This window comes from Rutilus rutilus (genome assembly GCF_951802725.1).
Source record: "Rutilus rutilus genome assembly, chromosome: 11".
In the NCBI taxonomy this organism is placed as follows: domain Eukaryota; kingdom Metazoa; phylum Chordata; class Actinopteri; order Cypriniformes; family Leuciscidae; genus Rutilus; species Rutilus rutilus.
In genome coordinates, this window is record NC_140216.1 from 27,783,545 (window position 1) to 27,811,475 (window position 27,931).

Genomic DNA, 27,931 nt, shown 5'->3' on the forward strand with positions numbered 1-27,931 from the left:
AAGAAACTGTAACGTGCACAGATCTTTGGATTAGACAAGAGTAATGCTTTTTATTCATCCAGAGTTAATAGGATATCAGTATTAGAAACATCCTTCGTGTCATGTGCAAAACAATACACAGTTACCACGGGAACCAAGACAAAACAAGACTAATGACATCAGAGAAATACTAGAACATAAAAGCTTCACATATCATTGGCTTAAAAATGGTGACAAATATGAAAAAGAAAAATCCATAATTTAACAAATGACTATGTCGTGGTCTATGGGCTAAAATCTCGATCTTAAAAAAAGAACAGCCAAAAATGGAAAATGGACAACTGCTCAGGCACTGGTTCATGGAAAATCAATAAAGATGAGAGTGAATGAGAGACACTCAGTCCATTTCATAAAAAAAGGCGCTCTCTACTACTAGACTGAGCATCTGTCAATGTCCTATCCTTATCACAAAAGCCAGTTCCCCCTAAAAAGAGACAAAGACAGAGATAGAGGGAAAACTGAAGCAGAATATAGCTTTTATCTGAGGCAGAGAGTGTCTGTTAAATGCATTTCACAGGATATTGATTTAGAAGAAAACTAATATAGGTTTTCTACATAAACGTCAAGATGCGGTCCAAAACCTTTAGGACATTTTCAAAGAAAATTACAGAATGAAAAATCTCATTAAAGTCAAGGCTGCTTTTTATGGCTTTAGATACCACATTTATGTAACAGAGCAAAGGATCTATGGCCAGGGCCTCACATTTGGAGCACAAAGAAAAGAGTTATTTTGAATTAGGATGGTTTTAAATACACAGCCAGAGGTCCAGGATTTAAGAAACACAACGTGTGGTTTAGGGATTGAGCTACAGGGCATGAGGGCATGGGGGCACATGAGGCAATCAGCCTGAGTTCATATGTGCAAATGTCCAGCAGAGTTTCTTAAGTGTTAATGATGGGTCCAGTCATATTTAGGGTAAATCAAGGTTCAAAGGTCAGTAGGATTAACAATAGTGAAGTCAGAGTCCTTGCTGTGAGTGCTGCCGTCATCTGGACTGGAGGACCCAGACGTGGTCCCCATCAGAGGGTCTTGAAAATCCGCCTTGTTTAGGCCTCGTACATGCTTAAAGAGTGGAGCCGTGGTGGTTATGCTTTGCTCCTCACTCTCTGATGGCTCGCCATCCTGTGAGACCAAGATGTAATCATCCCAGTTTCTCCCTTCAGAGGCCTAAGACAATAAAAAGTGTGTATGAAATTGGTGTTTGGGTGAATCGTGTTAACATATGGAGGTTACAATAAACTAAAACTATTTAAATAAAGCTGAAATTAAAATCAAATATTAGATGAAAAACTGAAATGAAAATTATAAAATGTTGCCTTGGCAACTACCAAAAATAAAATAAAGCTTAAGTATTAAAATGACTAAAACTGAAATAGAAATACATTAAAGCTAAATAGAAATATAAACATTATAAAATGATACTAATGAAAAATAACTAAAATATAAAAATACAAGCTAATTCAAAATAAATATATACATTTTATAGTAGTATATTAATAATACTAAAATAACACTGCTTTAAATAAAAACTAAATTTTATTGACTGACAGCCCATAAAGTTAATCCCATGCAAAATCCCATTTCAAAAAGCCATTTTATTAGCCTAATCATTATTATTCTATGACACAATAAATGAATCCGCCACCCTCCCCATGCTCATTATGTAACACAAATGAAATACATGCAAATAAAATTAATATAAAGACTGTAATAGTATTTCTGCTGTACTGCCTTTAACTTATTTGATATTAATATATAAAATACTTTTTTATTTTTACAGTAATACATGCGTTTATTTGTCACAAAATGAATCTTGCGTGGTCCTAATCTTGGTCTACTAAAGTATAACCTTGAAATGAATTTATAGATTGTGCATGTACCTGCTCACATGAAAACTGTTTTTTATAATCATCTAAAGATGATTATATGATCACCTGTGGCTCTGGTATTGTGGGGACATTCTCAGTGGTCAAGACCTTGACCTTCTCCTCCTCATTCTCTTCCTCCTCCTCTTCCTCTTCTTTCTCTGCTACCATGTCTCCTTCCTGGTGGTCATAGCGCTCTGGAACCATTTGTTGTCCGTCTGTAGAACCAGCTGCGTCTGGATCACTCTGGTCCTTTAGTGTACTATATTGGCTAGAGCAGTAGTGATCGTCTGCTATGGAGATCTCCTCATTCTCCTCCGCCTCCAGCTGACTCTGGTTGAATCTGAGAGCCCCCTTCAGGATGTCCTTAATCTGGGGACAATATGGTTAAGAGAGACCTCTAATTATATTTATATATTAATGCAGAGTAAGTTATAATTGCATTTAGATAACAGTTTTTCTCATACATGTAAGATCAATTGTACAGTTAGCTAATTATTAATTGAAAAATAAACCCTGAGATTTTGTATCACTCTGAAGGGGTTTATTTTGTGGTTATTGAATGGTTATCTACCAATAAATAAATAAATGGACAGTAAAAATCTGTGGTAACACTTTACAATAAGGTTCTATTTGTTAACATTGGTTGAAGTCCCCCTGTAGTCAATAATTTTATCCCTTAAAGGAACACGCCGACTTTTTGGGACTTTAGCTTATTCACCGTATCCCCCAGAGTTAGATAAGTCCATACATACCCTTTTAATCTCTGTGCGTGCTGTAACTCTGTCTGACGCACCCACTGCTAGCCTAGCACAGCACAAAGACTGGAGGTAAACGGCTCCAGCTAGCATACCAGCCCTTATAACCGAGACCTGGCCCGTGGTGTTCAAGCCCTAATCCGGCCCCAGCCCGAAAACGTCTGCAATTTTTCAGCCCAAACCAACATCAATATCACTTTAAGCTCTCTCTGACGCGCACTGTCTCTGCTAGACGCACACACATACACACAACTAGGTTAAAAAAAATTATAGGCCTCAAACATAACTACCACCACCACCAATTATGCCCACAAACATTAATACAGACTGTCCATTACAGAGAAGCATAAGCATGCAGTAGAGAATATTAGCCAAATGTGATCCAGCAGTAAATAAAGATTTATGGCCTACCTTTTTTTGATGTTAAGTAACTTTACTGAAGAACAACGTTTCAAAGAACTCTTCGCCAACTGGCTAACGTTAAATAATAATAATAAAAATATAAAAAAATATAAAAAAAATCTGTTGAACTGAGTAGGCTCATTCACTGTTTATTCGCGAGTGTTGTGAAGAAAAAGAATAGCATCCACTGTTGAAGGCTTCAGGCTCATTGTTTGTTGTGGTAATCAAATCAAAACTCTTTCAAAATGCAGCTTTTCCTGAAGTATTGGGAACTTTTAGCAATTCCCCACGCTCCAACTTCGAGCAGAGAGTTCGCTCAGAGTTGGAGTAAATCACTCCGCAGAAGTAGCAGTGCTTCGCCTTCTGAGAATATAGTTCCCAGTATGTATACAGTTAGAAGATGGTTGTGTCTCATGTGACCTTGTTATTCGTACACGCTGCGACTATACAAATCACAACATGTAAATAGGAAAATGTTGGCATTATTTTGTCACTTATTGGGAGCAGTATGCTAGCTGGAGCCGTTTACCTCCAGTCTTTGTGCTAAGCTAGGCTAGCGGTGGGTGCGTCAGACAGAGTTACAGCACGCACAGAGATGAAAAAGGTATGCATGGACTTATCTAACTCTAGGGGATACGGTGAATAAGCTAAAGTCCCCAAAAGTCGGCGTGTTCCTTTAAAACTCATCTTTTTTTTCCTGTAATTTTTTTTTGATTCATGCCTTAAAATAGCTTGAATTTAACTCAACACCCTTGATTCATTTAGTATATGCGGAGCCAATAATATGCAAATTAACCCCACCTCCACTCTCTCACACCAGCACAGAGATCCACTCGGACAACTTTACTGTAGTAAATGCTCCACAATATATGTTTGAACCAGAAACTGATTCAGATGAAGTGGAAGAGTGAATTATACAGGCTCGTCTACAAGTCGATGTATCAGAATGGCAATGTGTTCTATGCATCACACTCTACAACGTCGGACACATATCCTGGCTTCTCTTGAGACTCCCCTGCTTTGCAGCAAAGTAATGATGATATGCTAAAGCCCGCCCCCCTCGTGACGTGATTGGTCACAAGGTAGTTTGTGACGCAAGAAACACCAGCAATTTCAAACCATGTTTTTGAGTCTTTTTTTCACTGCAGTTTTAAGTATAAAATACTCAGCAATGCTGTTGACATAAATTTGCACATGGTTTGTCTTAAGGCATATTAAAAGCACCACATAGTAGGGGTGTCCATGGTTAACCGATTAACCGATTAACCGTTAAAAATTGCGTAACCGAGTGAAACATTTTGCTCGGTTAAGTGGCGTCAATGGCGTGCATTGAATTTAGGTGTAATACATTTTTGCACCACCAGAGACCGCTAGACCAGTTTTCTAATATGAAGCGGGCAAAGAAAGCGCGCGTCCGAGAGTGAAGGCTCTGCGCGAGCCAGAAACAAATAGTATCCGCGCCACTGATGGCAGCACAATAATATCTGTCTGCAGAGCCGCAGAGCCACAGCTTTACCCCAGCAGTTTTACCCCGCGCATGCGCAAATTCATCACAACAGTTTTACCCGCAGAGTCCGTTTACCGTTACGTTAACCCATACAATTTGTATTATGCATTTCCTAAACATGTACTTGCTAATCAAACACTTTATCTGAACAAACTACTAATCTATAAAACACAATCGGTCTTCCGACCTTTTACTATTGTGTTGATATGCGCGAGGGAGAGAGAGCAATACAGCGCTCGTGTTGTTTGAAGGCGGTGAGAGTGCGCGCGCGCGCGGCCGGGGCTCTCTCACTGTTTGTTCTTATGCGCCCTGTCCACTGATCTAAATAATTAGTTGTTACGACGACTTATTTGTTCCCTCGTTTTAATAAATCGTGGACACGTTGAACAAATTCCCTCCCTCATTTTGATTTAACGAATTACAACGTGGCCAAAAACAGTTTGATACTATTAATTAGTGAATGCTAAAGACCTATTTTTTGCGAATTGGTGAATTATTTCGTGGCCACGAATTAATAATAATTATTAAACTGTTTTTCTTACCTGTGAAGATAGCTCTTCAGTGAAGGCCGACTATTCTCGTACAGCTTTTTATTCCTTTTTTTGGTGTGTGAATTGGTGAATATTCAGGTGAATTGTTTCGTGGCCACGAATTAATAATACCTCAGCACGTTTTACAAGACCCTTCTCGATCGCAGCGGCAACGAGCACTTTGATCACTTGATTTAAAAAACAAAACATTTCAGCGCTAGATCGCCTAAAAAAAAAACGAATGAAATGAATGCTCTGCTAGTTAACTGGAGATGTTTTGTTTATTTGTATTGGTATTCCTGCCGCGAGATGTTTCAAAAGTGGTGGGGACAATATCGACCTTAGAAAATAGTGGTGGGGACATGTCTCACCCGCAAATTACGCCTATCTCGGGGTTGCGGCGCGTTTGAAAACGTGCAGCCCTACCACATAGACATATAAACAACATTAAAAGCTTGATTTTAACAGGGGGACTTTAACTACCTTAGTTAAAGCCCATGTTGCAGGTTAGAGTACCCAGTAAGCCAATGTATAGAAAAATAATGTAGGAACTAGATTTAAATATAAACATATACTTATAAAACGCTATTTAGGCTTCTGGAGTTGTTTTTGTGAGAGAATTTTACTTCCGCATTTGAAAACCGCCGAACCGGAAGTGACGTAACATGAGGGAGAGCGGTCAAAGTAAACAATAGGAAAGCAATGGATCGCGAAAATTCTCTCAAATATATTATATTTATAATAATAATAATAATAATATTAAGTGTCGGTTGCAGTGCAGACTAATAACAAACACATAAATGCATTACATTACAAGTTTATGTAGGATATGTTAATGAATTAAATTAAGACAAGGCACATTTTGTAAAACAGATGTACAATAAGTGATCTCTGACGGATCCGTGAGCGTCATGTTTCCCGCTGGCGGCCGAACCACATGCTGACGGCGGACCGTCAAAATTAATTCTGAATGTGCTGTACTCTTTAGATATTATTTGAAAATAACCCTTGTGTTTAAAATGTACAATATGCAGGAGTTGATCCTCAATACCCACTTTTGGCTGTGTTGTTCCTAACTTTTGATTTTTTTTTACCAATTGTACTCAAACTTTTTAATAAAAAAAAAAACAACAGTGTGGCGCTTGTAACCTGTAAGTACAGTCCTAATAGTATGCTTGTCCTCTCCCTGTCAATCTTCAAACAGTACATCCATGATTATTATACACAGAATTCCACAAATCCTATGTATGTGTACGTTTTGCACAAGGATACAGTGGGCTCAAGGGCTTGTTTCTTCCTTGCAAACTGGGGATGGAGGTGTGGAAGGACACTGGAATTTGTGAAAATGTCAACTGTTTAAAGCCTTTTTTAAAGTGAATTTCGTTTTGTATAAATTGTATCTTAATTTTAATCATTTTTTCATCAAACAATTGCCTGGATTTAGGCCTAATTAATAAGAAGCAAATATAACGAACAGACAATATAATCATGGAGGCGCCCGCGCGGTCACTTGCATTGCACGTGAACTGGAGCGCATCTCATCCTAACTTAACGAAACTCAGTGTATGCCTCACACAGACATGAGAAATACATCAAATACACAAAGCTTGAAATGTCTTTAAACGAAATAATTCAAAACGAAAAGAAAAAGGCTACTCTCTGATTATGTAATCCATTATGTGCATTTCTCTCGCGCGTTCACTATGAATATGGTGATCGTCAACTTCATCTTTGCAGCCGAGTCGACACTGTAAGAAAACACTAGTTTATTAATAAAAAAATCAATTCACGCGTGTCACCGGATTTACAAATGCACATCTTGCTTGTTGCACGCACACATATTATGTCGAAATAACGAGATATTATGTTGAAATAACATTATTATTAATAATACATCTTTTAGAATATTTGATTGAATGCTAAATGTTCCAATGAACTACCGTATACAAGGCGACATCTAGTGTTTATATCTATGCGCCGCACTGAGCGAACGCAGAGCCGGCAAACGACTCCCTCATGTGACGTCATATGACGCGATGGTGAAAAAAGCGGTTTTTCAACACGGTCAAGGAAACTGTCACGTTTTGTATTAAATTTGTGCCCTTATGTCTTGCAAAACAATTTTTAATCCTGAATTTACTTTTCATATGGTATTTTCATACAAGGTTATATTAATAATTTTTTTTTTTTAAAACCCTGCAACATGGGCTTTAAACTAAAACTAAAAATACTTTTAAAGGGGTGGTTGACTATGATTTCACTTTTCTAACTTTAGTTAGTGTGTAATGTTGCTGTTTGAGAATAAACAACATCTGCAAAGTTACAATGCTCAAAGTTCAAAGCAAAGGGAGATATTTTCTTTTAAAGAAATCGCTTTTTAAGGACTACAACAAACAGCTGGTAGGGACTACACGACATTGCTCCCTGGTTAGTGACATCACCAACCCTAGAATTTACATAAACCCCACCCCCAGGAACCCGATTTATAGATTATCATGACAGAATAAGCTAATCAATGACTAGAAGATAGTTAACTCCACATCAGCAATATAAATTCATCAACTAACCATTCAGAAATGTCCTGTTGCATTCTACATGTTGTCACTTCTTCTCGAGTCTCTCTATCATTGTCTGACTCCGGTTTGAACATAAAAGGCTAAAAGTTTTTGAAATTTTCAGTGTGTCTTTGTGAGGTAATCGGAGCTGCTAACACACACAAGCTCTTGAAGCTCCGCCCTCTGTGACAGGAGCAGTAGCTCATTTGCATTTAAAGGGACAGACACAAAAACGGTGCGTTTTTGCTCACCCTCAAAAAGTGATATTTCATTTCAACATTTGAATGGGACTATATTGTAAAGTGTTACCAAAATTATTTTAAGTGAGAACACTGATTGAAAATGGTGAATATTTTTAAGTTTTAATTTCACACACACAAAATGTATTGTTATATACAGTATATATTCAAAATGTAGTGTTTATCGTATTATTACAGGTTTTTTTTTTGCAAAGTGGAGACCTGAGTCATACCTGTTTTAGTCCAGCAAGTGACACCAGAACCTCATCTTCCTTCTCCAGATGCTCCTGCAGTATCACATCTTGAATTTTTCCTGTCCATTAATCAAAGCACAATTATTACAATTCCATCACCAGTGTGTATGTGAGTGCAGAGATGACTGACTAGCTCAGTGACTCACCTATGTGCATGTTCATCATCTTGGCACAATATTTACTCATGGCCTCTAGGTCATTAATCTGACCCTGTAAAAATGACACCTGGGCCTCCAGCTCCTCCTGTGTGTAAGGATACATACACATAAATTAGCATACATATAGCACCTATAAAATAAAACATTAACAGGAGCTACAACATAATCTCCAAGTAATTTACATATATGAAGAAAGAATGGAAACAAAATGAGAGCCTGGGAATGCAAATGGTAAAGTTGGTAAAGCAAAAACGAAATTTGTTGCTTACCGCATCCTTCTTGTTTATAGTTTTACTGTGGGACCGTGAGCGACTGATATTAAAGAAAGAGTCTTTCTTTGAGGCAGAGGAAGGCGGAGATGATGTGCTGGAGTCTCGCCCCGTGGACACAGGGAGAGGAGGGGAAGACATTGCATGGTCCCGCCCACCAGACAAACTCTCAGAGCTGGGGGAGGAACTAATGGTCCTGGGGGTGTGGCCTGCAAGGTAGACATCATCAAAAGTTTGTCTCAGGCAGCCTATGAGAACAGACAACCAAAGAGCAAAGATAACAGAACAATTTAAAAAATCATAAGCTAGATAAATAACATGAAGAGTCTGAGACACAATCGCACAGCATGCAGTAAATCACAGGTAACGCAGAAATAAAACAAAACAGGAGGATTTTCTTTGGACTATGAAGATAACTAACAAAACACGGATATGGAAAGTTCAGAGACTACCAATCAATATCGAATTGTTTGGGGTCAGGAAATCCCCCCCCCCCCCCCCCCCCATTTTAAATTCAGGAAGGATGGATTAAATTGATCAGAGGTTGCAGTAAAAACATTTATGAAGTTACAAAATAATTATTTTGAGCTTTCTATCCATCAACAAATCCTGAATAAAAATGTATCATGGTTTCCACAAAAATATTATGCAGCACAAATGTTTTTAACATTGATTATACAAAAAAAAAAAAATTGTTCTTAAGCATCAAATCAGCATATTAGAACGATTTCAGAAGGATTATGCGAGATTGAAGATGCAGAAAATTCAGCTTTGCCATAACAGGAATATATATTACATTTTAATATGGATTCAAATAGAAAATTGTTATTTTAAATTTTTAATATTTCAACTTTACTGTTTTTACTGTATTAATGATCAAATAAATGCAGCCTTGGTGAGCAGAAGAAAATTCTTTAAATAATAATAATAATAATAATAATAATCTTATGGACCCCAAACTTTTGAATGGTAGTATAAATTATATATACTTTTAATAGGATTAATTAATACAAATACATTTCTTTTTGGGTGAACTTTTTTAAAACTGAAAAAGCAGCATGACTCATTACAAAATACATGATTACACCAAGTTTATTTGAACACAGACACACATGCATGCATTACAGAGCGGACACGTCACAGTAAAAGCACACAAAGAAACATACAAAAACAGAATCAAATAAAAAAGCATTTATAAAGCATGCATGCACTCTCTGGTGCTGTTGCTATCGTCATGGCAGCAGTTACCTGGGGTATCAGACTGAATCTGGGAAGGGAGAGATATCTGAGAGGCTCCACAAGGACCTATGTCTAACAGACAGCAGAGTAAGGCTACAGGCTACAGCACACACCTATTCTGTCACATGTAACTATGTTTAAGCACATGCATGTACACATTCACATAATAATCCATGCACACTGAAGTATTAATCAATTCTGGAGGTATATGGTTAAAATCAACACAATGGCTGCATCCAAAATTGCATCCTCTCTTAAGTAGGTAATAATTTTGAATAAGTAATTACTTCACAACCACTAAAAAAGTATGTTCTATATAGTATGAATGTGTGTAGTATGAATGTAATCTGGATGTACTAAATTCGGCATGTTGTCATTATCATGTGACCTACCAGCTTCAGTTACGTCACTTCACTGCAGAATCACGCCAGAAGTAGGTCATCCGGGTACTTTTTGTTTACTCTTTTGTGAGTATTGTGAATTCGGACATACTTTTTATTTTTTGCCTACTATATAGTAGGCAAGTATGTGATTTCGGATGCAGCCAATCGGGCTGTACAATAGGCATACGGGGTTGAAAAGTTGTAAACGAGTGCTCACCTTTGCTGAGGTGCACTGGCATACTTTCAGACTTCAGCAGTCGGTGCTGATGCTGCGTTTGTGTGTGCGGCTGATATTTGATCTGCGTATTTGCCGGAGCAGTGCATGATGGAGGCTCGGCCAATGGTTGTGGCAATGGAGGTTGAAGGGGAGGAGCTGATATCACCTCGCTGTTAATTGGCGAGATACCGCTGGAGCCGCTTCCCATCGGCGCAATGAGCTTCCGGCCGAAATTAAGAAGAGAACTGGATACTTTATTAATGTTGAGAGGTGCTGCTTTACTGCTGGCCCTGTAGAAAAAAAAAAGAACGAAAATATTTTCTAAATTGGAAATATATATAATTTAATATTTTTATATAATACATAGAATATATGTGCACAAAGTTATAATATGCACAAAAACACAAAATACCGAGTCTTGTTGACCAAGTCGGCTCCACGGGTTTTGTAGTAGTCAAGGTTTTGCTGGAACTGGTAGTTTACTGGTCTTGGATTATTCTAAAATTATATAAAAAGACATGACAAAAACAAGGGTAACACTTTACAATAAGGATTCATTAGTTAACATCAACTAATAATGAACTGCACTTCTACAGCCTTTATTATTCTTTGTTAATGTTAATTTCAACAATTACTTATACATTATCAAAATTTGTATTTGTTAACATTAGTTAATGCACTGTGAAGTAACATGAACAATGAACAACTATATTTTTTATAGACTAATGTTAGCAAAGATTAACAAATACAGTAACAAATGTATTGCTCATGGTTAGCTCATGTTAGTTAATACATTAACATATGAGACATTATTGTAAAGTGTAACCAAAATAAGTTATACAGAGTACATACTGTACTTTCAGCAGTATAGAGCGTCTCTGCTTTTGAATGTCAAGCTATCTTAAATCTGTGTTTGGGACACTGGGATAAATTCCCTAAACTTATATAAAATAAGTTCCAGAATAAATTATAATAAAATGACTAATTATATTACTTTTATTATATTGTAATTATGTAATTATACATACATATTATTTAATAAATTAATATCACACATACAAATGTATTTGTAATCTAATTATTATTATTTATATAATATAATATATTTATTTATTTATGTTTATTATTTTTAATGATATTAAAAGTGAATATGAAAGAGTGGGTGTGCCTGACAGTACCTTAGGGTCTCTGAGGAATAGTGCTTTTAGGAGCAGTGAGTGGATGTCTCCAATAGGAGGATAGTGCATCAGGAGGCCGAGACACGTCTGAAAGTTACTTGCGATCACTACGACATGAAAAACACAGGAACGATACAGTTACTGGACTCTTAAATAAACTGATAACGTTCTCCTAGAGCTTTTTGTAAAGCATTTTCATACATGTTCAATGCCAACAGGCATAAGCCAACTCATCTGCATGTCATTAGCTCCTGTGTTTAGATTGGTTATGTAGGTGGCAGTGATGCGCTACGACCAGACAAACTGATGACTCTTTTTGTGGGTTACGTATTGCTTGATATCCATAGAGCTCCAAGGTGAACACCCAACGTTTATTTACGCCTTAGTAAGTCTGTATCTTGTGTTCCAGTGGTTTGTGTTATGAACAAATCACAGATGAGAGAGAATTTAACTTACATGCATCTCTGATGTACAGAAGCATAGCGACAAACACGTAATCCACCAAGTCCAAAGTGATGCTGTCTGCAAAGAGAGCATCCCAGACCACCAACAGATCCTGCAGGGGAAATTCCCGACCAAACAGCAGTCGAACCCAGCGACTGCCCGCAAACACACAGAAACAGAAAATGTATAGCTGATGGAAAAGTTGACTAATTTTGATAAAAACAACACTTTAACATCTATCTATAAATTACAGGAACGTCTGTCTGTCTGTCTGTTATTCGCATATCTCTCGATCCGTTAGTCCGATGGATTTCAAACTTGACAGGTGTCTCGCTACGGGCACGAGTTAGTGCAGTGCCAAGTTTGACGTAGTTTGGATTAGAAATGCAAAAGATATCGGTAAATATATATATCGGTAAAAGAAGCACACACTGCCTTTTGGCGGTCTAGCCTCTGGCCACTCCCCCTCTCACACTGACACTGAGTGAGCACAGCCCAGGACCAGAGACAGAGAGGGTTGAAGAAAGCAGCGGAGCTTAAGTAGCGTTTTCTCGGAGTTCACTGTGTAGCCTGCTCCCTGAATAGTGTAGTTCAATTTTCCACATTTATAGTATGTCATTATGTCAGTATCAGTATTTGCTTTCTACCATGCACAAATAAAAATGTCTCTAAACTTTTGCTGTGTAATTGTAATGAGCACTCAAACACACCAAACCAACAATTACTAAAAACACACACAAAAACTGATTTTGCACGGGCACTTTGCACTGCTCCCTGAATCGACGCGCTTATTCATTTGTGGATGTTAACTGAATCTGTAAGTCAGCTATGCTGTTTACTTCTGAATATTATATTTCATTCTGGTGCGCTTGATGTTATCTCTACTGTGTAATAGTAGCCTATGCTATTCACCAACTAAACATATCCTATTCAATGCATTCACAGTCTCTTTCACGGGCATCATTTGTTGTAGCCTATTCACAAACTGTTTGCTCAAGCATAGCGTTTTCTCAGAGTTCACTGCGTGCTTTCTAACAAGCACAAAATAAAAATGTCACTGAACTTTTGCTGTGTAATTGTAACAATCAGCACTCAAACACACCAAACCAACAATTACTAAAAACACACACAAAACTGATTTTGCACGGGCATTTTGCACTAGTTTTGTTAAAATAATGAACATTTAGCAGATTCTGCAAGGTGTATGTAAACTTTTGACAACGACTGATATTGAGATAGATATATATATGGGCGGATATATGTATATATGGGCGGAGTCTTAATGCAAGATATTGAATGTGATCAGCATGAGGAGAGTAATCGAGAGTATTAAGTTGGTTCTAAAAGGTTCCAAAGTTGGTCAGATTACTATTCAGGACCACCACTAGTGGTACAAGCATGCAAATTTATAATTTTCCTACTTAAGGTTACTACATAGGGCTGCTGTAGACTCCCAATAGGGAGGAAGAATAATAATAAGAATACTAACAGATACAATAGTAGCAACAGCAACTTTGGTGCTTGGCTCCTAATAAAATAATAATAGACTTCATTCATACTCACATGCCATAAATCTGGGGTGCTATCTCTAGTCTGTTGAGGTGCATGTACAGTTCAATGTCGTGTTTTTTTACTAGCTGGTCCTGAATTCGGTTGACTTTGGTCACAATAGCAACAGAAGGGCCAGAGTCCTGTGGTCTCGCAAAGGGGATGCTGGTTAACATCTCTTCTTTGCCCTGAAATGTTTAAACACCACTTCAGTCATGTTAACAAGATTGAAGTTTGACAAAATATCAAAGCAATTAATTTGACGTAAAGTCACCCATTGTACCTTTCTGACCTCCCGCTCAAAACTGCTGAACCAGGGTTCTGCTGTCTCCATAAGCAGAGAAAACATGACACTGTGGGATATTTGATGAAGAACAAAGAGACAGATGCAACAGAATGAGCAAAGTGTGTTTAGCAACTATATGCGGTTAATCGAGGCATAATTCTGTTTAAGATCTAGTGTGATAATGTGACATTTACTCACTAGGCATCATGCTCATGGAATTTAGGATCCAGAAGGACTTTCATCTCTTCACTGCAATTGAGGTACAATATGGTTTAAATAAACATACTAAGAAATAGTGAAAATTCAATTAATAATGATTCAAAATTTGAAACAAAACACGTAACAAATTGAGCAAGTCTTCAGAAATCTGTATGACAGTAGACAGTCTCGCCTGTGTGGTAATAGGTCAGACCTGGGATTGGCCGTCTCATTGGCATGCTGAAACGCCTGGTGATCACAGTGGAGAACAAACACTATTGGGGCAAGTAATTCATGCATGCCCTGTAGAGAGACAGAGAAGGAGGGATGAAGATGAGAGAAACAAGAGGATAATGTAGAGGTAAATGTTTAATTTGGCAAAATTACACTACAAGATCGACTGAGCCAGTTTGACAAGTTATGTTATGGTGTGGCAGTATTTGTCACAATCATTAAGTGTGTATAAACCTGCTTATACAGTAGCTGCTCATTCTCTCGTGCGTAGCAGAAGAGAATATCAGTCAGCTTCGTCCTGACATCCTCTTCCTGGAAGTACAGCATCTCTGGAAACCTGCAGACAATCAATTGGTAACAAATATTGTTTTGTATTGTATTGTATCTGTAGTGTCTAGACCAGTCAGACACACAATTATTCATTATAGTTCATGAATAATCCAGAAAACTCCCTCTCCCAACAAGCAAACTATGTGTTAGAGTTCTGTGGACAACCCCAAGAGAGCAACTAACTCCCCAAAAAGGCAGAACAGGCCTCTGATTAACATAGCAGCAAAGGTTTACGACCAAAAGGAATGTGGAGAGTCAACTCTCTCTCCATTTTCCCATAGGAAAGACACATAAGGCCCATAAAAAGTTATTAACATTAATTCATAGGCAAACCTTTTATGAATGAAAATGCATACCTCCAGGACATATGTATAATTATTACTGTCTTGTTTATTGTCTTTTGTGTCATATACTGTTTTATGCATGCTTTATGATAGAACCAATAATTAATGTAACCTCACCTATACCATTTTTGGTATCTATACATTTCTATTTTAATTATTTGAATGAACATTTATGTTATATGTTGATACCTATGCAACATATTAATATTACCAGAATATTTCATAATTCCTCCCTCAACACCCAATCCAGTTACATATCAATATTTGACAATTAATTAACACTTGACTGAATTTCTGACTGATTTATCTTAAAAACCTTTAATCCAAAGACTTATGTTTGAATGCTTGAATATGAATGCATCCTTAATATAATGTTAAGTATATGTTTATTTAATGAGAGTAAAAAATGCAAATAAAAAGATATACACGTAAAAAAAAAACTAAAAAAAAACGTTTATTCAGCAGACACATTAAGTTGATCAAAAATTACAGTAAAGACATTTACAATGCTGCAAAAAAAAAGATTTTCAACATTGAGAATAATAAGAAATGTTTCTTGAGCACCAAATTAGAATGATTTCTGAAGGATCATTGACACTGAAGACCGCAGTAATTATGCTGAAAATTCAGCTTTGCCATTACTGGAAAAAAATTTACATTTTAAAATATATTAAAATAAATTATAATAATATTTCATAATATAATACTGTTTTTACTGTATTTTTCATCAAGTAAATGAAGGCTTGGTGCTCACTCATCATAAGAGGCTTCTTCTAAAAAGATTTTTTTTTTTTTTTACTTACCGACCCTAAACCTTTGAATGGTAGTGTATGTGTATTGTTCACAAACTTACGTTCGTAAAACATCTTGTTTGATCATACCCCTGAGCTCCTTATCCTGAAAGAACTTATTCCAGAGACTCTGAAAGAGAAAGACACAAAGAGACAGAAAAAGATGAAGATGTTAATCAAACCGTAATGGACAGATCCATCCATTCTTATGGTTTTACTGAATTGGATGTTCTCTCACCCCCTCATCCTGTGAGAGTGGGTTGTTCACCACTAGGTCCTGCTGGCCTGCAGCTTTGCGAGGGTTTGTAATGTGCTGCAGTTCAAGACAAACAATCATGATATAGTCTCAAAACCTACTGAAGACACATAAATCACGACCACATACAAGTGTGCACACACACATACCGTCTCTTTGATTTTCTCGTACTGTGCTCTGACCTCCTTGGTTCGACTGATCCATTGAGTCTTATCTTCTGGCAGGACATCCAAATAAAGCTGGAATGAACAAAACCAAAGCTACTCCATTTGGCACAGAAGTTGCACACACAGTAATAACAAAAAGACAATTTTCATGCATTAAGTCTGTCATCTGCACGCTGTCAGTTAGCAATTACCTTCCAGCATACGCTGCGGAATCGGCTGCTCCGTAATCGTCCAATAATGCCAGCCTGCCTGATCCGCGCCAGGTAGTTACTGTTCTGGAACAAATCATCCCACTCCTTTCTGTAAGGAGCACGTCGAACAGAAAGTTATAGGATAGAGTTACACCTTCACCACACAGCATTGAGTTGCAGATGTGAACCAGAGAGGATATCTGGTGCTTTGTGACATTAGGGAAAGTGAAATGAACAGAGACCTGTATGACTGAAACGTGGACTCAACAGCACTATCCAATGATCCTCCTGAAATTAAAGAAACAAAACTACACTGAGAAAATAGTTAAGACAGTAACTTAAAAGTAATCTAAGTAATCTAAAAGTAAGATAGTTGATCACATTTGACCTAAACACTCAACTGGAATCCACTGAACTCTGAACTATATATATTTTTTTTCATAGTGCAGAATAGCACTAGGCAATATATTGCATATTAATAATACAATCATAGGTTTTTTTTCTTCTTTTTTTCATAAGTTTGATTAATTTCACTGCATAAATCCAAATGGTCCATGCGAAATCAATTCAAGACTCAATTAGTCTCAAAAAAGTCTCTGTGGGCATTTTTTTTATATTTTAAAATATTTTAGTAAAAATAAACATGAATATAGCTGCAAGGAGCAATGACGGGCCCACGGCGTCTGCTTTAGGGAAACTGTGCATGACGGGCAATATGCATTTAAAGCGGGTAAATATAAAAGGACTGTCAAAGTCATTTGAATGACGCCACATTTACCGCAGCAGCTTGTGCCGCTATGACCATGACCCACAACAGCCACATCCATGAGATCATTTAAAATCATAGGTCAATTTAAAATGAGCGTGAAGTTATCATTTTCAGTTCAAACTTTTGTAAGTCCACAAGTATTTATCTTAAGGTCTTTCTATATCTTTATTAACCTAACTATCAAACTAATTAAATAAAACTATATTGTTTCTTGAGCAGCAAATCAGTATATTAGAATGATTTCTGAAGGATCATGTGACACTGAAGACGAGTAATGGCTGCTCAAAATTCAGCTTGGCCATCACAGAAATAAATTACATTTTAAAATTGTAATACTGTATTTTTGACCAAATCAATGCAGCCTTGGTAAGCATAAAAGACTTCTTTCAAAAACGTTAAAAAAAAATTCGTATAGACTTTTGAACGGTACAGTATATAAATAAAATATTGCTGTTAACTACCATGCATTTTTATATTGGTTCATAAAATAAAATCATTAATTAAAGTGCCCCTATTATGCTATTTTAAAGCTTTGGAGGTCTCTTACAACAGGTTTACATGCATCAAAGGCAAAAAAACTGATTGCACTATGTGTATATTGCTAATAAATTGCGTTGCACATGTGGGAACTGTACCAATAACCGTTTCAATAATGGTGCATACATTAGTTGAGCACTAATGTGAATAACTGATAACTTAACCACCGACTCTTCACTTCCTCATGCTTTGGAAGTGTATAAAGAGAATATACTTTTGCAGAGCAGAAAACAGCATATTCTCGACATGTACACAACACGAACCAGCTACAGTGTTTGAAGGCGGGTTATTATTGCTGTATATTAAGATTCCCTTTTTCACTCTGTTCACATTCGGGTCTGACTTTGGGTCTGAGTGAACAACATTCCAGAGTTTCTCTTGGCAGAAGAGCTATTAGAAAAATATTTGGATAAATTAGGACTATATTAGGAGACAGAAGAAATTTGCTTGCAAGTCTGTAGTTTTGCACACTATTTCAAAAATGCTTCAATGTGATTTAATGCCTTTTTGTTCTTAGAATATCAGTTAATCGCTATCAGATATCAGTTAATAATATCAATCTAATTTGAATGTAAATGTATTAGGTGTCTTACGGTCTCGGTTCCTGTTGTAGTTCTGTAGAGGGTCGTAACCAGTCTCCTGCTCGTCCTGCTGCAGCGGGTGTCGTGTTTCAAAATTTGGGTGCTGCATGTCCTAATAAAACAACAGAGAGAGCTGAAGCCACAACTGACACTACAAGGCAAAACAAGAACTACATCTACACAGCAGGTATTGTGTGGATACTCACGTCTCATAGGCCTGATCGCAGTGGAGACCACAGTCCAATAACCATTAATCTGAAAACAAACAACAGAGCAAAACAAATGAATAAACAGACTAAACTAACAATACTAATGGCTTAGGCCTACATATTAAACTATTGGATAGCATGAAGCAGTGTGACGGAAATAAACAAACAAACAAAACGAACAACTGACAAAATGTCTTCATCATCGACTTTTCAGGGCTGATTAGGAGTAACTCGGATCAACATGGCAGAGATACCGTAGCTTTTATAATGTCTGGTTGGTATACAGAAAAAAGATTTTGTTAATCACATTGTTTAATTTTAGTCGAAAGCAGTTTGTAATTAAGTCTGAGATTAGCTGCTAATTGTGGCACAGAATATAAATGGATTTCATTGCCAGCAACTCAACTTAAATTCATGACAGCAAGCAACTTTAATGAGTGCCAGCAACGCTTCTTTAAATAACGTTTAACTGGATTGTGTGTGCGACTGTGCCATCACCTCAGGATCATTATACCAACTCTTGTATTCATTTACCAGAATAACTAGCCATGCTAGCATTTGACAGTTGTGCAGTGAATTAAAACATACAGTCTTGACTCAAAGAAAGAAACAAAAACAGCGCTCATTTGATCTGTTGTATCTGTGGTATCATTGTTCTGCAGTACTGTGGGTGCATGAGCAAACACTGGCGGTGCCAAGCGCTGTCTGGAAGTGATTCCCAGCCATTAATAAAACAAAAATATCCCAGCTCAGAAAATTCAGAGCCAGACAGCTCTGATGTGACAGCATTAGACCACTAAAAGGAGGGGAAAAACGGCCTGTCTGCATTTTCCCCCCTATTTTTAAACCTAAATACATTGGTTTTTTTAAGAGGTGGTTCTGACTCTGACACACACAAACTCCAGCAAACGTCCTTCATCAATTATGCAGATAAACTAATAAACACCGATCTAAAAATTTCAGTACAACAACGTACAGCCTGTGCAACTCATTCATTATGTATAACTGGGGTTTATTAGCTGATATAGCCTAGGCTATAAAGAAATGATGGAAGTGGGGTGATACAACAAACACACAAAAAAATTAAATCAAAGCAATGAATAAAAAGTAATAATTTATTTTACAAATATTAAATAAATATTAAATAACATAATATAAAAACAATAATCATATTATTATCATTATTAAATAATAATAATAACAGCAACAACTGCATCTTATGTAAGCTAAAAGCATCACTCTTCATTGACAGTCATTCAAAAGTTTGTTTCCTGACAAAATAACAAAATGTTAATAAACAAATTATAATTATTTCATTAGCAAAGACGACAGAACGTCTGGCACCAGCTGAGAAACTGCTTTAGTGATGAACGGGAATGCTAACGGATAGCTTTCTCCAGTTATTATAGACCTCATTGGTCCAGCTCAATTAGATTTATGCATTAGTTCTCTGGTACAGTGGGAAATCCCAGGATCCTCTGCAGTGAAGTACAGTGCAGGAAATTAGCATAAAGCCTCAGGGACAACTACAGGAATGATTAAGTCAAGACAGACAGACACATGAATAATAATTAAAAAATGCTGAACACTACAATAATAATGAACTGGACGTGCAAGATCCCTCACACAAAAGGAATTCAACAGAATTAAGACACAAAAATAAATAGCCTATTATTAAGTAAAAAAAAAATTGAAATAGCTCTCGCTCTAGAATTACCTAAATAATGTTTGGTTGGTGTAGCATGAAACTATTGCCTTAATATTTATCTGTTTCTAACACTGCAACTACTGCGTTTACTGTCACAGCTGCAGGCTAAAGGCAGCACTGATGCAATCACTCCCCAAATGAATCCTTGCATATTTCATTAGCTATAAACATATGCGCAGTGATCACACGCACAAAGACACACACACATGCGCACACACACATAAATATTTATCACTGCACCAAATAACTGTGGTGAGAAAATGTACTTGATTCAGATGCAACATTTCCTGTGCTTGTATACGTGTATGTGCTTATACACATGCATAATCTATGAGAAAAGCTTGATTATGGCAGTATACATATAAATGTACATTAGGGTGGCCATTTCTATAACAAAAAAAAAAAAAAAAAAAAGAATAAAAACGGAAAAATTATCTTTAAAAATGTATTTAAATAAAAAAAATTATATTATTTATTGGTAGATGAAACATGAGCTTACTGCTTTTATTAAACGGTTATTCCATAAAATTATTTAGCCCACCCATTTAAGGGGCTATATGTAGAATTAAGAAACCCTTGTTATTAGCAACACGACACCGGTGGCCGTTAAGTGAACTGCAGACAGAAATGTATTGCTAGTGCTCGCACTCGTGACGTACAAGAGACAGAGCGTGATTTAGTTCACCGATATACTCACAGCGAAATTCTTTTTCGTTCTTCACTTAGAAGTAAAAAGTCGGAAATACCATTGCAGCGAACATCCCAACGCGGTCCACGCAAATGAGAGCAACGTTAAGATGAATATGTAAATATGTGCTGCACGCTAGGGCTGTCGTGGTGAAGAAATTTCCCTTGAGGTGATTTTTTAAAACATTTTTATGTTTTTGCTATAACTAAGTGTTACAATGTGGTCAGCAGGGTGGTTTTCAAAAACAAAACAGGCTTTATTAGTAATCCAACTATAGCAGCAAACAAGGACATAATTAGTAACCAATGAAACCGAAACTAAACAGAGCGGGGAAACGGGAACTAAAGGAAACACAAGATAATGTCAAAATAAGGGTCGTCATAACAGAACATAAACCTGACAATAAGCTGGTTAGGCTATTATTATATGTGTAACCGTTAGTTCCGATCCTCGAATCTGACTGGACGAGAGGCTTTCAAAGACTGCTGATATTTCCCAATAGTATTCAGCATGAGTACTGCTTGCCTCTACGCATTCTAGACTGGCTGTCAGTCAGTGCAGGTTACATTGTCACGCCACTAGGTGGAAATGCCCCTCTCCTTTATCCGTTCGCTGAACTTGCTGAACACATCAGCATTTTTATGCGTCCCGGATCGAGACCACCTCTTCAGCTGGGTCTCGGTATGGTTATTTGGTCCGCACCCGAGTGTAAAGCTGTATTCACACCCATGCCCAAAAGATCCGCACCAAGGGGGGAAACAAACTTGAATTCGATTCAATCGAACCAAACAAGACAGGTGTGAACACACCCTAATATCGCTTTCCTCGCTCTTCAGACATGGCAAACTTATTTTTTTCATGAATATACGACAAAGACAGATGCAGATGCAGGTAGTCGTTCTCTCTTTCACTCACTCAATGTCTGTTTAGGCTTGTTTAGTGCACCTACTGTGCAGCCCTACAGACTATTTTTTTTAATTAATCCCTTTTCTTTCCATGACACATTAATATGTCATTGCAAGACAAGCATTCATTTCACACGTCATTCAACAGAAGAGAGGTTCTCGGAAGAGTGCGTAATTATCACATCCTTTGGATTAGTAGTAGAGGCTTTCATATGGCGCTTTTCCACTACACAGTACCAGCTCGCCTCGACTTGACTCGACTTGCCTTTGTTTGGTTTTCCACTGTGTAAAAGTTGTACCTGTACCTGCTTCCAGGTATTTTTATTCGTATCACGGCGGGGTTCTGAGCGAGCTGAGGCGATACTAAAATGTGACGTGAAAACACGGCAGACTGCTGATTGGTCAGAGAGAATCGTCACTATTCACTGCGTCGTCGCTATGACGACCAGGTACTATTGTGGAGGTAATATCTGCAATGGAAAACGGAGCGAAAAGCGAGACGAGACGAGACGAGACGAGTCGAGTCGAGTCGAGTCGGTACTGGTAATGGAAAAGCGCCAATAGCCAACCTAAGAAGTCAGGGGTGGTCTTGTTTTTTAAGTTTGTTACAAGCTGTTCACTACAGAGCCCCTAGATGGGTGTGGTAGTGGATACAAATTTGAGATGGGAGAAAAAAATATTTTTTCAAATCTTTTGCGTTCCCCCGAGAATCTTTGCGTTCCCTCACAAAGATATTTGCGTTCCCTCGCAAAAACTGTTGTGAGCTTGGACATATACTTCCTGTTTAATATCCCGCTGGCAGTGTTTCAGACAGCTCCATACATTAACAATGGAGCGTTTCATAGTGTTTGAACTTGGACTCAAATATAAAGAAATTATCAATATATCCATGAGCCAAACGTTGTTAACACAAATGATACCCATTTACAATCATAGTAACGTAGACAACGAGCTACAACCCAATTTTCCAAAGAGCCAAAGAGATGCTGTTTTGTCCACCTCGTTTCCAAAACTCATGTGTTTGACCTTCCTAAAGCTGACGAGAGTGGTTACAATTGATTTTAAACGCCGGTCCAGAACATTATAACCAAAACATGTATCTTTGTGCTACACATTTTATGGAGAACAGCTTCCAGAACCTAAGATAGTACAATGTTGGGCAGGATGCACAAAAGTTTCTCCTGAAATGGAGCATTTCCCACTTTGTTGGGACAATCTGTAGCCTGGCAAGCCAGACCTACATCAAGATGTTAGGTCTGGCAACTCACCATTGGCACGGCTCAATCCGAGGGGCGGGATAAACGGTTGTCTTTCAAATTCCCTCAGCACGCAATAGGATACAACCAACCAGAGCGTTTTACCACCAGCGGAGCTAGTTGATAGATTAAACTTTTGCCGTATCTGGTCGGCAAAACTACGAACACATCTTCCTTTTTTAAGAATGACTTAAGTGCCGTTCTTTGTTCTTTTCTCAAAGAACAGCTTAACTCCAAGTCCTCCAGAGTCGTGGCCAAAGCCGATTCGAAAGACCGCTGTTCGCCAGCAGCAGCCGCCATTCTTTGTTTTCAAGTAAATATGCAATCAGCCAGCTCAGCCATCGTAGAACTGTTGCAGCAACAACTGTGCTTTTCAAAATGCACACTGAAAACTGTCCAGAGGATCTCAAAGCTCTGCTACCCCCACCTGATCTCCTTTGCCGAACCACTCGGAGAGCACGACCAAGTCACGCCCTAAAACTCCCTAAGTCCAACACCAAATGCTTGGGGAGGAGTTTTCTTCATTCGGCTGTAATAACTTGGAACTGCCTCCCCTGTACTGTAGTAGGTGAAATCACCTCAAAGAATGTTCAGGCCTTCAAGAAGAGACTAAACAAACACCTCCTTAGCAAAAAAACTGTAACCTCTTGACGCTTAATGCCACTTATCCTATATATCTAGTCCTGAGCAGCTGCAGATCACGATAGGCTCTCGGAACATTAACTGTTAATGCCTGTATCTGCTTAAGCTTAAAAAAAAAAAAAAAAAAAAAAAGTAGTAGCAGGGAATTCACGCAGAACCGTCACAACTCTGCCGTCATTATGTTAAGCCCGCCCACCGACTCGATTCACGATTTGATTGGCCTGACTAGAGTTTGGTTTTTCCAGCTCGAAAGTCAACGTAGAGTTGCTAGACTACCCTGGCTGCAAAATACATTTTGCTGCCGCTAGAGTGCGTCTAGATTTCTAGGCTAGACAATCTGTTGTTTATGGATCACAATTTGTAAGTATCTTATTATTTGTAGTTGTGTTTTCTATTAACAGTTCCAATTATAAGTTTTATGTAGTTGCTATGATTTTAACAAAGGGCAAAGCTTTGCCTTTGCTAGCCTGCTAACTAACACTACAGTATTGATGTAGTGTTTACTGAATCTTTTGTAAGCTCTAATATCTTGTCACAATATCACAATCACAAATATCATGATTAAATGGAGTAAAACGTACCGAAAATGTATAAGAAAATGTATAAGGAAAAACAATACCACTCTGGAACGTCCTGTGAAATCCGTACTTGCAAAGTCTGTGCATGAAATCAGTTCTGAACGATCCTCTTGTTTGTTAACATTCTTAAAGGAATAGTTCATGAAGAAAAAAAACTTCTGAAAAAGTTGTTTCAAACCTGTTTGAATTTTGAGAAGATATTTTGAAGAATGTCGGTAACCAGACAGTTGATGGACCCCAGTGACTTCCATAGTAGAAAAAAAACAAAAAACTATGGAAGTCAATGGGCTCCATCAACTGTCTGGTTACTGACATTCTTCAAAATATCTTCCTTTATGTTCAGCAGAAGAAAGACATTCAAACAGGTTTGGAACAACTTGAGGGTGAGTAAATGATGACAGAATTTTCATTTTTAAGTGAACTAGTCCTTTAAGTCTGAATCAGGCTTGAACTGATTTGAAATTTACACCATCCTTAATATTTACACCTGAGCAGATGAAACTGGTGACATTTCCGGAAAACTTGCTAAGTGGTGCCAATCACAACACACTGGGCCAGCTAACCAATCAGGGCCAGCTAACCAATCGTATTTTGGACGGAGGGTTGTAATAATGTAAAAAAAAAAAAGGTTTTTTATTAAACAATCAAGCATGAAAGCATATTCTAGTACACCCCAAAAACAAAATCAAGACTGCATAAAAGGGCATAATGAGACCCTTTTAAATCCTTAATAGTATACTTAGTAAGCTATTTATTTTCAAACATTTGTTCCTCAAACATTTTTAAACTTAAATCTAGACTAAAATATGCCCTAGATATTGACTGAAAATGTTCAGATTTTTTTTATAGTTCTTTGAACTTAAATCTCTCTTATTCTTATTATAAAAAAAATCTTATTTTTGTGTGTGTGTGTGTTTTGTTTTATTGTATACATTTTCAGAGTTGTTTTTGTTATAAGAAAACAATTATTAAACCTGTTAGGAGGATATGTTTGTAACTTAAATTAATATTGTGATAAAACCGTATACCATGACAAAAGCTTCAGCAATTATCGTGATATGAAAATTGTATACCATCACATGTCTATAAGTGTAAGTGTGTGTGTGTGTGTGTGTTTTAGATAAAGAAATGAGGAACCAAAAAACTATTGTGAGAATGCTAAAATAGAAACCTGTGCAAAACCAAATTGAAGCAACAGAGCAAAAATTACTCACAGAAGTAGGCCTAAACATAACAAGATAAAGAAATAGGAATGCTAAAAAGAAAGTTATTTTAGACTAGTAAAAACTTGCAGAAACCAGAACAGTATTTACAGTATTTTGTGAATTAGGATCACAAAATAATCCTCCGAAAAAACCCAGCAGCTCATTCAATCTGAACACCTGTGGGTGCAGCACACGGTAGCAGTAATGAGGGTTACAGAAGCAGACCAGATCTAAACCTGTTTTTAACACACTCACATGCCTTCACTTCATCAGCCAATTACAGAGCAGACCTCCAACACCTATCACATGACTCCTAGGAATTCAACAAGCTACTGGATGAACTCAAAAACCCAATGTTATGAAAGTGCAGAAATAGCCTATGCTTGGTCAAAATATTAGAGCAGAACATATTTAAGAAAAGCATGTGCACATATGCAAAAACGCTACAGTCCTGTTCTTTAATATACATTGCATTCACACACATGGACAACCACAAACACACACCCTCTATTTTGTCTGAAAAAGCCCACTATAAACTGAAGACAATCACAAATGCAAAGCGGAGAAACTGAAGGATGCTTTTACAATATTACAGGACTTTAAGAGTACATCTTTCTTCAAACATAAATTAACCAAAGGTCATTAGGTAATTGTAATCTGACGTTGTATGCATTAGATACTGCATCATGACAGGCATTTAACTCAGAAGTGTGCGTGTGTGTGTGTGTGTGTGTGTGTGTGTGTGTGTGTGTGTGTTAACAGGCGGCAAGCCGGTCTTGTGATGCCCTGGCAAGCCTTTTTCTGTTGTTCAGACTGTGTGCCCTCAGGTCCAAAGCCAATCATATAGGCCTAGTCCTTCAAAAATCATTCTGTCCTACTTCACAAATAGATTATAATGTTACATACAAAACTAAATCAAAAATATTAAAGGAGTAAGAGGAATCACGATCAATGAATTCTCAGCAGGGGAGTCACTAAAATTCAGCTGGCGCAGGACAAAATTGTAGGTAAAGAAAAAATGTAATAAACTAATTAATTAAGTTATTCTATATAAATGATATGCTTAATTTTCTTTTCTTCTAAATGTTGTAGCCTATTTATTATCAGCATCTGTATTTTATCCAATAATAAAAACAGATAATATCATGGTTTAAAGAAAAATAAAAAATAAACTGACAATTCTTGTTTTTTTATTGAATATTGCAGCATTTATTATAAAAGACTTATCCATGCATTTTTTTTAATTTATTATTATTAATGTGCCCCTGTAATCTTTAATAAAAACAAAGTTCTCTTGCTCTACATATCTTCTCTTCTCTGATGACACGTTCACTGGCGCGAGGGCGGGACAACCTGTCACTCACATCAGATCACAGCAATAGCAAACCACAACCATCCAATCAATTCCCAATGGACAAAAATCAAGTCACGCCCAACATTTTTTCTTGTTTGAGAAGCCGATTCACTCGGATATAAGTAACCGTAATTAAGAAAAGACAACTTCTATTTAATGCCACATTTAATTTCATGGATTTAAAAATACTTATCTTTTCTGCTTTCATTAAATAGTTATCCATGTTCTCAATTATAAGTTATGCATCAAACGTGTTTAAATTTTAAACGGACATTACAATACAGTTTTAAAATATCAGCTATCATATTGTCGATAAGTCACAGCATAAATAATCACTGGCTTAAGGCAAAACTGTAACCACCTACTGTAGTTAGTGACCATAAGACCAAACATAAAAATTTGAGAATCAACCATTGAATAAAACCCGCATAAGTTATTCTGAAATGTAGGGGAAACATCCTTCAGACATGAGAACTAAGATTTCATGAAGCATCCCTAAGCAGAACTAAAAATAGAGGAAGGACACAAGTCATCAATCCCATCAGTTCCTAAACAAAACGCAACATCTTCCCCAATGTCAGGATAAAAGAATGGAGAGAAAAATTAAAGGATATGTATATTACATCACACAGACATTGAATTTGTGGACTAATGTGGAAAATTAAATTAAATTAAATTTGAAACTTACAGGCACCCCTACAGCCTTAATATCAAAGACAAATTTCAAAGTGGTCGTTATAATCACTCATATGACTGTCCCCGACGCTTTACGACAGAAAACATGTTAAAGTTGGATTTATTGATGGAGCTCTTGAGTCTAAAGGCCTAACGGGGCTGGCAGCTCCACACTTCCGATATGAATCATTGCATAACTTTTCAGACTTTTGTTGTCCCAGCATTTAGTTTTGATAAGCACCACGACAATCTTAAAAGAGAGTTTCAGTGCAGTAAAGGGAATTCAGCTCACCTATTTACCTGCAACGCTTCACGCGGGTCTGCCCATTCTGCCCAGTGCAGTCTGCATGTAAACACTCTAGCGCGAGTCAAGGCGGATGTGCCGCAGAACAGCTGATCAAGCACGTGACTCCAGACGGGAAGCCTCAAGCTTGTGAGCGA

At 37.3% G+C, this 27,931-nt stretch overlaps 1 protein-coding gene across 21 annotated transcripts; it reads right to left on the bottom strand.

Annotated features, from left to right (window-relative positions):
- Nucleotides 1-24: 24 nt before the first annotated feature.
- Nucleotides 25-27,910, bottom strand: tbc1d5 (TBC1 domain family, member 5). Of its 21 annotated transcripts, none has more exons than XM_084423200.1 (23): nt 27,783-27,910; nt 18,477-18,525; nt 18,283-18,382; nt 16,626-16,671; nt 16,384-16,492; nt 16,175-16,264; nt 16,008-16,082; nt 15,832-15,899; nt 14,539-14,641; nt 14,285-14,373; nt 14,071-14,121; nt 13,870-13,939; nt 13,602-13,774; nt 12,051-12,193; nt 11,595-11,701; nt 10,829-10,914; nt 10,417-10,706; nt 9,826-9,888; nt 8,578-8,786; nt 8,297-8,393; nt 8,130-8,209; nt 1,921-2,277; nt 25-1,207 (listed from the first exon to the last, which is right to left on the bottom strand). In XM_084423200.1, the coding sequence occupies exons 3-22, from the start codon at nt 18,377-18,379 to the stop codon at nt 1,963-1,965; spliced, it is 2,361 nt and encodes a 786-aa protein (XP_084279326.1). In that variant the 5' UTR covers nt 18,380-18,382; nt 18,477-18,525; nt 27,783-27,910; the 3' UTR covers nt 25-1,207; nt 1,921-1,962. The 21 variants fall into 21 exon arrangements, with proteins under 21 accessions (XP_084279326.1, XP_084279337.1, XP_084279327.1 ...); XM_084423211.1 differs by having other exon boundaries at nt 1,975-2,277; nt 27,791-27,909; XM_084423201.1 differs by having other exon boundaries at nt 27,791-27,909.
- Between the last annotated feature and the right edge of the window lie 21 nt (nt 27,911-27,931).

Coding starts and splice junctions, on each gene's coding strand:
- tbc1d5 (XM_084423192.1), bottom strand. CDS start 18,379: ATGCAGCACCCAAATTTTGAAACACGACACCCGCTGCAGCAGGACGAG. Junction 16,493..16,625: donor TCCACGTTTCAGTCATACAG/GTCTCTGTTCAT, acceptor TGCTCCTTACAG/AAAGGAGTGGGATGATTTGT. Junction 16,083..16,174: donor ACGAGAAAATCAAAGAGACG/GTATGTGTGTGT, acceptor CTTGAACTGCAG/CACATTACAAACCCTCGCAA.